At 55.4% G+C, this 10,179-nt stretch overlaps 1 protein-coding gene across 5 annotated transcripts in view; it reads right to left on the bottom strand.

Moving 5' to 3' along the window:
• Nucleotides 1–7,052: 7,052 nt before the first annotated feature.
• Nucleotides 7,053–10,179, bottom strand: part of ACSF3 (acyl-CoA synthetase family member 3) — a 29,936-nt gene continuing 26,809 nt past the window's right edge. For 3 of the 5 annotated variants that reach the window (XM_083370400.1, XM_083370399.1, XM_083370401.1), the window contains exons 8-10: nt 8,448–8,582; nt 7,961–8,072; nt 7,053–7,773 (exon numbers count right to left, since the gene is read on the bottom strand). In XM_083370400.1, coding sequence (XP_083226526.1) covers nt 7,653–7,773; nt 7,961–8,072; nt 8,448–8,582 — 368 coding nt within the window. In that variant the 3' untranslated portion in view covers nt 7,053–7,652. Of the gene's footprint in view, nt 8,073–8,447; nt 8,583–10,179 lie in introns of all 5 variants that reach the window. The other 2 variants (XR_014493402.1, XM_083370402.1) reach the window with 2 other exon arrangements.

Here is a 10,179-nt window from a genome sequence, read left to right as displayed (position 1 = left end):
CTCCTCTCCAAGGGGGCTGAGGCGGCTCAGCCTGGGACGGGAGCTAAAATAGCCTCGGCTGGCCGGCCGTGACAGACAGCACATGTGTTGGGGCCGGTCCAGAGGCTGGGAGAAAAGGGCCGGATGGGCTGAGCAGAGGGGGCGGGGGGGGCAGGGAGTCCAGGGGGAGAACAGCCATTCCAAAGAGAAGCCGAAGGGGAAGGAGCAGCGGTGGGATTCAGCCGGTTCGCACCAGTTCGGCAGAACCGGTAGCTAATTTTTGGTTGCCCAGGCCCAGAATGGACTTCTGGAAGCGGCATCCACGCAGAGAACCGGTTGCTCACCTCTTTGAATCCCACCACTGGGCAGGAGTGAAGAAAACCCTCAGCTGCTGGCTATAGAAATTATTCTTCTAGTAAATTATGGAACTAAACTTTTATTTGCTATTTAATATTTGTTGCGTAAGGAGACATCCTTAGCTTTCCAGTCTTCGTCAAGAAGAGGTCAGTGTCGGGTGATTCTGTCAACATGTCCCTCTAGTTTTATTGCCAGGGTTACGAAAATCTTTCCCGCCGTCTTTTTTGGGATTTTTAAAGCCCCTCGAGTCCCTCTGCCAGACCAGAAGCTCCTCAACCACCCAGGGCCAGCCAGGAGCTCTTGAAGGCTGGGCCGCTGCCTTCCTCTCCCCACGGAGGGCACCCCACACTGCCCTGGCAGGCGGAGCAGCAGCTGCTGCCACCTCTGTGGGCTCTGAGGCAGTTGGCAATTCTGGGGTGTGTGTGCGTGTGTGTGTGTGTGTGTGTGTGAGAGAGAGAGAGAGAGAGGTCTGGCAGAGCTGCAGCACCAGCTGGGCACAGGTGCTCCTGCCAGGAACGGCCAGACTCTCTTCCCGTGGAGGGAGCCCGCTGTGTGGGCAACCCTCCTTGGCTTCCTCCTCAGAGTCCTTCCGCGGTAAGGAGAGCGAGTCAGGATCGCAAGGGCCACGAGGGCGGCACCCGGGACGGGTCCCCTGACTCGCGGGGCTTCAGAGCTTCGACCTCGGCGAAGGAGCATCGGCTGCCCCAGCGGAGCGCAAGCCGGCCTCGGTAATGCCGCGTGGCGGCCAGCAGGGGGAGCCCCGGTACTGGCAAATGGCTGAGAACCGCCGTTGGCTCGCCTCGCGCGTGGAGGGAGAAGGGCCCTTCAGACGACGCGGACGCCTCCGTGCACTTTTCTCGGGAGCGCTGGGGGCGGGGCTTTGCCAGGGCCTCCTTCGGGCTTTCTTTTTCCCACCTCCCAGTCCAGCTGGAGGAGCATGTTCAAGTGCCCAGGCCAGATCTGATACAGCAAGCTAAGCGATAGGAGTGTTCCAGTATCTCAGGGGTTGCTCCAAAGAAGAGGGAGTCAAGCTATTCTCCAAAGCGCCCGAAGGCAGGACAAGAAGCAACGGGTGGAAACTAGTCAAGGAGAGAAGCAACCTGGCACTAAGGAGAAACTTCCTGACAGTGAGAACAATTAACCAGTGGAACAAACTGCCTCCAGATGTTGTGGGTGCTCCAACACTGGAGGTTTTCAAGAAGAGATTGGACAACCATTTGCCTGAAATGGCCCTAGGGTTTCCTGTTGAGCAGGGGGTTGGACTAGAAGACCGCCAAGGTCCCTTCCAATTCTGTTATTCTGACCCAGCCTGGCTTCCTTAAAGGGGCAGAGATTCGGCCAGGAAGGTTCAGATTGTGGGGGAGACATTTCTCGGTCACTCATTTCTGGCTATACTGCCTTGGGAGAGTAATGGGACCCAGAAGGACCCAAGGGGACCAAGTGACTCCTTTAGGATCCCGTGACATCCACATGCATGTGGACCCATGAGGAAGTGGTGGGCTTTTGGTGGCCAAAGCGGCCAATCCCCTTTCAAGGCCACTGGCTGATTCCAGCTGTCGCTTCTGATATCGTCTCGTGGAACCGCTGATCAGTCCCGGTTGGCTCCTGGCCACGCTGCCCTGTCACCGCACATCAGCGCCTGGCCTTGACAGGATCTGGAGCGCAAGAAGAGAGCCAGATGAACACGAGGCATATGGGAAGGGCTCCTGGGGGCTCCGCAACGTTCCTCAGCCCAGAGAGGGTCAAGCTCTCCACCGTCCCGAAGGCTCGGTTGGAAAGTCCTTCTGGAGACGTGTGTTGCAGAAGCCGCTCCGGGAGGACAGGCGGCAGCCAAGCTCTGAATCCTGACTGCGTTTTCGGCCACTGAAGGAAGGGCGGCACCTCCCCTTCCGAGGCTCGTCCGTAGAGGCGCGAGGGCCACTTTGTGAAGCAGGAGCTGCCTCCAGCAATTGCATAAGGAAAAATGCTTCCTTTGGCCACCTTGAATCTTCTGCTGATCGGCTCCATGGAATCGCTGAGCCATAAGCAGGGAGAGAGAGCTAGAAGTCCCTTTTTTCTGCATCCTGAGTAACTTCACAGGCTTCTGCGTGTCCAGCCCCTTCCGTTGTTTTTCCGGCTTGGCCTTGTCTCTTCAGGAGGCCTTGGGGCCGGAAAGCAAGCCAAGCCCCATCTTCGGTCTGGGGTTGGGGCAGAGGGTGGACTGGGTGCAAAAAGTCACGCTCTGTCCTGAGTGACCCTTTGGGGGACTCGGATGCACTTGGCTTGAATCGGCCCAGCAGCTCCTGATCCCTGCTTTGGGGGCCGGCAAGACATTGAAATGCTGGGGATGGGGGGGGGGCTTCCACCTTGGCTGCCTTTCTGCCTGGCAGCCCCTTGTCAGCCGCCTCCTGCCTGACCCTGATGCGGTGTGGCAGGGGGGCAGCCAGCAGATGCTCCCTGCCATTGGCCCCCTGGGTGAAGTGGGTCAGGCTGGGCTGGCGACTTGAGAGACGTAGGGGGAGATCCTCCTTGACGGAGGGGGGGGCGATGGGGGCCGCGTGTGCTTTTCTGCCGTGGCCTCTGGCTCAGGTGCTGGGGAGACCCGCTTGGCTGGCCGGCTCCTTCCCTCCAGTGGGTCATAAAAGCCAGAAGCTGGAGCCTGTCACTCTCCTGGGCATCAAAGGAGGCCAAGGGCTTGCCAGTTACCCTGCTGGCCGGCTGGACAGAAGGACAGAAGAGGAGGGAGGGGATGTGTACACACACACCACATATACACACACACACACAATCTTGCCCTCTGCCTCATAGAGGACTAGCATAGTTTGGAGGGAAGGAGATGTGTGTTGTGTGTTACCTTACAACAGCACACAGGGAGGTTTGGCCAGGGAAGTCCTCTGACAGGCAGAGGTGCCCGGAGACCTCACTGGTGGGTACCAAGTTGGCAAGGTCCACCTGGAGGCCCTCCTGGACAGGACAAGGGAAGAGGAAGGGGGGCAGAGAGTGGAATGAGACCCCTTCTCTGCTGAGAGAGGAGGCAGCACTTGCTGAGGTGCCAAGGCCACCCCCTCGTGTGGAGGGAGTACTTGGCTTGGGCCCCTCCTCCGCCCTCCAGCAGAACCAAAGCGGGCTGCACCCACCCCTGCTGCACCCCCTCATTTTTTTCCTGCCAGGCAGCAGCCCTGCTGTGGGATTCAGCAATAAAGGGTACCGAAGCTTAGGATTTTATGCAGCAATAAAAGATAATGTCCGCCATAAAGAGTGTGGGCATTGCCCAGCCCTGGGGGAGCAGGAGCATGGAAGGGGTGGGCCGTGCTTCCTCCCCCCTGCAGGCAGAGGCCAGGAGTACCTGGTTGGGGGGGTTGACAGTGGGCCAGAGCCCAGGCAGCGTGTCATGGGCGGAGGCAGTGGAGACAGGATCACACCCAAAGCCTATTCATTCCACCCCCCATTCCTAATTCTAATGGCTGCCTCTGGGCAGAATGTGTGCTGACACTGCCTGGGAATCACCTGCACCAAGGTGGGCAAAGATGGCTGCAGTGGGAGCCCTTCCGGTGCCAGCAAGGAGCCTCACCGGCCAGCATCCCGCTTGGGTGACTGTAAGGTGTCCTTCCAAGCAACCCACTAGCAAGAAGCCGGAGCTGCCGCCCCTAGAGAAGGCCACCATCCCCTGGGCAGGAGTCCCGCTCTGTTGGCCGAGTGATGTTGATGTGCCCCCCCCCTTGAGCCGATGGGGCTGATGTGGCCACCATCCCGCCTCCCTCCAATCCAGGGCAGGGGACAATGGCAAAATAGCAACCTCAAAACCAGGCCTGTAGGGGGGCTTTCTCCTTCATAATAACTGGCTCAGTCAGTGGCCGGAGGGCACCACTCCTTTGGTCATTCTGCCCCACACAGCTCCCCCCCAAGGACTCCCCCACTTGCCCCACAGAAGCCTCCTCCAGCCACTTCAGACATCCCTGCTGCGAGAGGAGCCACAGCAAAGAGAAAAGCAGCCGGATCCCAGCAGGAATTTTCTGCAACTTTGCAGGTCCCACTTTGGATCCCACTGTTTTTCCTTGGCAGATCTTCTCGAGCGGTGTTTGTGTTAACATGATGCCAATGTGAAGTTTGGTAATTTCTCCTTTTACAGGCTTAGAAAAACTGATAATTTGCAAGAGGAACAGAAAAGCAAGCAGACCCCCCCCCAACACACACACACCCAGGCCAAATGCCAGGCAGGAAGGCCCCAAATCCAGTGAAGTCAGAGCAGCCCACAATCCCCCAAGCTGCTCACACCTCCATGGCTGCAGTCTTGGGCAAGGCACAGGGTGGATTTGTATGCAGGCAACCCTCATCCCAGGCTGCATATATTAGCTAATGTGTTCACTCTCAGCGGTGGCTTCAGAACACACCAACCCTCCTATCTGGATAAACACAATACCACAGCTATATTTGTGTAACAAGCTTTGCCCAAGCAAATCAGTTCCCCGATGACTTAAAACGCCCAGGAGGCTGAGGCAATGGCTGGATTTAAGCTGAACGGCTGTGGCCCACCCTACTCCATTCAGACATTTGGACAGGCCTCTGGATCCACCCAGAGCTTTCATCTTCACGGAGGGCATCCTGGTCAAGGTGGAAAACGCAGCTTCCTTCTGCTGGAGGGCAGCCCGTGTTCCCAGATCAGCTGCAGGGAAAAACGGGGTGCATGTGTCTCCCCCTTTTTGCCAGCTGGTTGGCCCCTGGGGGAAGTGCATCATGGGCTACGGTGGGCCTTGGCCTGGCCCAGCAGGCAGTGCCCTAGACCCCCTCGAGGGACCTGTCAGGCAGAGACGCCAGTGCCAAAGTCAAATGTTCCTGACTGGCCCCGAATGGCTTTTAAGGTCCCGGGGGGGGGCTGGCAGAGCCCCTCCCTGACCGACTTCCATTCCTCAGCCAAGCGTGACAGGCAGCTGTTTCCCTGTCTTTGCTACCTGCGCTCATCCATCAAGGCCATCGATCGGGCCCTGGCGGAGTTTTATTAATGGCGCTGTCAGTGGGCGGTGCTGAAGAGCAGGGGGTTGTCGGGAGTGACGGATGGGGGAGTGTGCAGGCTGCTATTTATTCTCCCGTGACCTTGTCTCCCCCCATTGTGGCTTGCTTAAGAGTTATGAATGTGAGACATGATAATTTGATATTGATCTATACGGTAAGTGAAAAAATTTACTGTGTGCTAATGTTTTAACAAAGGGGATGCCTCCATCCTTCCCACAGGGTGGGGGGACGGCATGCAAGCCTTCTTCCTGCCATCTGCCCCCCCTGGATGATTTGGGGGGGAGGAGAGATCTTGAATTCCTCCCGTTTTCACAAGTAAACCTTCTTACCCTCGTGTCCCCCAGACCCCAACTTCCACAATTCCTTGCCTGCCTTCAGGACACCTGTAGGGTGTTAGGAGGAAGGATGCAGGATGCAGGAGCAAGAAGAGGGGGGCCAACTGAGCTTGACAACAGAGGTGGGGCTTCCCTTCCACCTCAATTTTCCAAAAATAGGCATCCCGGGAATTTTTATTTTTAAATGTTTTTTGGAACTGCCATTGCCTCTTGCAATGCGTGCAAGACGCAGCCCTCCCGGTCATCCTGGCCAGCAGAGTTCAAAGGGTGGCATCCAACCATCCACAGTTGGCTGGGAAGGCCCCAGGATCAGAGGATTCTTTCTGGGAAGCAGCCTCTGAGGAAGGGAAGGAGAGGGAGAGGGAGGGAGAGGGAGAGGGAGAAAATGAGAGAAATGTTGTGCCTGCATTGTTAAGGACGGCTGGCCTTTATTTGTTCCTTCCTTCCACATGGCTGCATCTGTAGCCAAACAGGAGGAGGGGGTGCTGAACCATGCAAAAGGACAGATCGCAATTCGCAATTTACGGAGGATTATTAACTGTCCTTGTGCTGAGATTACATTCCTCTAATGAAGGCCTCTTTTTACTACGCAATAAAAATTGAGTGTGTCCCATGCATTGGGGGGGGCAGGGGAAATTCTTCGGAAAAAGAGAACGTGGTGAAGAAAAACAGAAAAACGCTGGAGGGCAGAAGCATTGGAGGAGGCCAACCCAGGATACCGAATGAATGTGCCAGCTCGTGTGAAAGCAGCAGTGTCTTCCCTGGCACCAGCCACACCCAAGGAAAGGGGGACCAGGGCCACAGCGGTTGATGCCAAGTGGGAAACGGAGCCCAAGTCCCTGTGGAGGAGGCCTCTCTTGAGCATCACACCAGCCGTGACCCTCGGAATCGCCCCCTTGGCAGCAAAGCTGCTCCACGAGCCTTTGGGAAGGTCCCTTGGTCGGGAAAGCAGGACTGCCAGAGTGCCCGATCCGGCAACACCCGGAAAGCGGAAGGAAAACAGCTGGAAAAGAACCCACAAACTTCTCTAAAGGGATGATTTTGCTTAAGGACCGAAGCAGCCTTTCTCAGGGTGAGGAGCCTTTTTCAGCAAAAAGGGGCCCAGCCTCGTTTTAAGAATCCACATCCCAGTTTGGCAAATTACTGGGGTTCTTCCTATTCCCAACTGCAAATATCTGAGAAGAAACGGCACCTGCTATGCAGACGTGCTTCTCTCCCTCGGCCTTGGATAAGCAGGAGCACAGATTTAGTTTAGACGGAGGAATGTTTGCAGCTGAGGCATTCTTCAGATTCCCGGGATGTTCTGATGCAACCTTTTGGCTCCAAAGTACAGAATGAGAACCACAGGAGTGAAGATGCTCAGAAATACTTATTGAGAAATACGTTCAAGAATAGAAGTTAAATATAAATTTAATATGGATTTTTTAGAAGCCAGAGTTGTGCAGAAACATCATGGAAGTGGGGTGAGATGACGTGAACGGACATGAATTCAGTTTTGACCAACTTGTCTTCTTGACATGCACAACTCCACATCGGACTCCTTGGCTCCACAGGTGCATTTGGCTGAGGGATTTTCCGCTCGTCAGAGGGAAGAAAAGCACCAGGCCTCTCTTTCCCCATCTTTTGTAAGAGCACCAAAGGAGGAGGAGGGACCTGCCTGTGCTCAGATGATATTCGTGGCCCTTTTGCATTTCGGCTGAGCCAAGGGAAGGCCCTGCCCAGGCAGGCCATGGCTTCTGTCCAAACACCTCCCGCAGGGCCACAGGCCACGCCAGGACCTCTCCCCCCCCCCAGCAGAGCTGGTGTTTTAGGTAGGCCGAACTTTCTGCCCGTGCAAAGCCTTATAAGCCGCTAATAAGCCAGAGGTCCCGTTCAGTCTTCCAGATGATGAACTAAAGGCAAGTCAACCCGCAAGGACCGGATGCATTTTTGAAAGTAGTGTCCAGCCCTGCTCTTCGGCCACAGAGATGCTTCTTCCACAGGCGGAGGCTTTCACAACGTGCCGTAGAATTGTTTGAGGAGCTGCTTCTTATCCACCTTGCCCATTTGGTTCCGTGGAACTTCCTCCACCAGGAGCAGCTCGGAAGGGATGGTGTAAGCTGGCATGGTCTCCCTGGGCGCAGAAGAGCCTGTTGGTTAACAAAGAGGCGGCAGCAACTCCCCCCTCCCCCCCGGGACGCACCAGCCCTCCGGTGCAGGCTCAAAGAAAAGAAGAGGCAGGTGGATCAGGAGAGACAATGGAAAGAGCTGGTCGACTGACTCGGAGTCCTCCGGCTCCTGCTTCTGGCGCCCCAACTTACCTTGCCCATTTCTTGAGGGTCTGGAGAGACAAATCCTGGCCCTTGTGGAGTTCTACCACAGCGCTGACCTTCTGGCCCCAGACAACATCTGGGGCACCGATCACGGCAACATCTGCAGGAAAAGAGGGTGGAGAACAAGCATGTCGGGAAAAGGGCAGGAGCAGCTCTTTCTACAAGAGATCTTTGACTCACAAACTTCAAATTATTGACTTCAAATTATTCATTTAGTTGGTTAAACTAATCTTAGGGACAGGCGGCAGATGGCCGGAGCTGATTTCATTTGCCTTAACTTGTACATTCATCTGTCCAGTCTTTATTTAACTTTATGATCTTTTGCTTCATGTTTTGAAAGAGAGCACTTCACCTTTTTGTCCTGGAGAATGCACCAATAGAAAGAAAACCAAATTTTGCAGCTTCTTGGTAAAATGCCATGTACATAATTAGCACTTCATTAATCAACAGCAAAATGGCAGAGCGCAGACAGCACCTGCAATGTTAGGGTGGGCCAGCAGGTGGCGCTCGACTTCCAGGGCGCTGATCTTGTAACCTCCGCTTTTGATGATGTCCACGGAGGTGCGTCCCCTGATCCAGTAGGTGCCCTCCTGATACACAGCCGTATCACCTGGGAAAGAAAAGCAGAGGGCTGCGGTGGGCACAGCTTCTTGGGACGGGGCCGAGGAACAGCCTGCTGCCTCTCAGAAGCCGGGCGCCAGAGCCAAGGCGTCCTTGCCAGACGTAGAGCTCCGATGATGTAGAGGCCCTCCTGGCTGGCCTTAATCCTGCCTCAAGGGCAGCCCCTGCCTCAGTGGCCATCTCCTCCCATGCATTTGTGCAGGCTTCCCTTCTCCTCCAGCTCAGCCTGCTTAGCTCTTGGGATCCAAACGGGGTGGGGGCTTTGCGGCCATCAGAGGGATGGGCTGGGGGCTTCCTGCTTCAGTCCTGCTTCCTGTTTTTGCGGGTATAATTACGGGCTCACACCCAAGGATGGAGTGCAATCTACACAGCTGCTGCTGCACTTTAGGGAAAATGGGAGGCGCCCTGGGGATTGGAATGCCCTTCTCTGGAAGGCTTCCTGCCTCGCTTGATGGGCTGAGAATGCCGCAGTGAGGGGACACAAAGGCCAGAGCAGACAGCTGCTCCGCCATCCCTCCCTCAGCCACAGAACTGCTCTTCTTTGGGGGCTCCTGCTGAGATGGAAGCCGGACGCCGGTCGGTCCTTTTCGGCTCTCCTTGCTTTGAAGGACCAAAGGCTGCTTCCAACCAGGACCTCTCCTCCCTTTAACAAGGGTATGTTCCCTGGCAGAAGCCCCCCACCCCCAGAGAGGAATATTCTGGCATGGAAGACCCCTTAGAAGCTCTTCTCTGAAGCAATCCACAGCTGTGACAACTCTTGGGGCTTCATCGATTGGGGAACGACAAAGAACTGGCAGCGAGCAGCTGATGAAGCTGGCCAGATGCCACCCGAGGGGTGCAGAACACAGGCCTAAAAAACTCAAGCAGAAGCAAAATAGCAGGTGGGCCCATTTAATCCAACCTTTTCTGGATGACCAACAACAGGACAAGGGAAGAGGGTGTCGCTCAATCACCTTGGAGCTTCAGGAGGAAATATTTTTCAGATCTTTTTCCTGCTAAATCTGACCAAATCCCAGGAAATTTTCCCGGCCATCCACATGCCGGGTTCCCCAAACCCCACAGAGCAAATAAATGGCTTTCTCTGGAAAGGGAGATTTTCATTTGTGGAAAACAGGTGCTGGAAGTGCGAAGGTGGGGGCGGGCAAGGATGGCAAACAATTAGAGGGAGGGAGATTAATGAGGGGTGGGGGAATGGCTGTCCCCACCGCAGTCAGGCGAAAGGTAGAGTTTACGGCATTGGAGGGTTGTGGTGTGTGTGTGTGTGTGTGTTATGGACATAAACCTCCCCACACTCCCCAAACGAAAACTGCATCGATAGTTCCCCATCTGCTCACATATATCACATACTTCATTCCAGTTTATTAGCTGGAATAAATCATAAATATTTCATTATACATCAACGGTGCCCGACTCCGGGAAGGCACAATCTATCACCCCGATGCTCCCCGTGACCCGCCACTGCGCATTAAGCTTTCCAGTCTATTAAACAAGATTGATACAGAGAGCTGGATGGACTGGGGGAATGTGTTTATAACACACCGGGGGAAAGGGGGGGCTGGAGCAGAGAATGGTCTTGTGGAGAGGGG

This window comes from Vipera ursinii (assembly GCF_947247035.1).
Source record: "Vipera ursinii genome assembly, chromosome: 10".
Taxonomy (NCBI): Eukaryota; Metazoa; Chordata; class Lepidosauria; order Squamata; family Viperidae; genus Vipera; species Vipera ursinii.
Note: the sequence above shows the minus strand (reverse complement) of the source record. Positions and strands in the feature narration are given on the sequence as shown.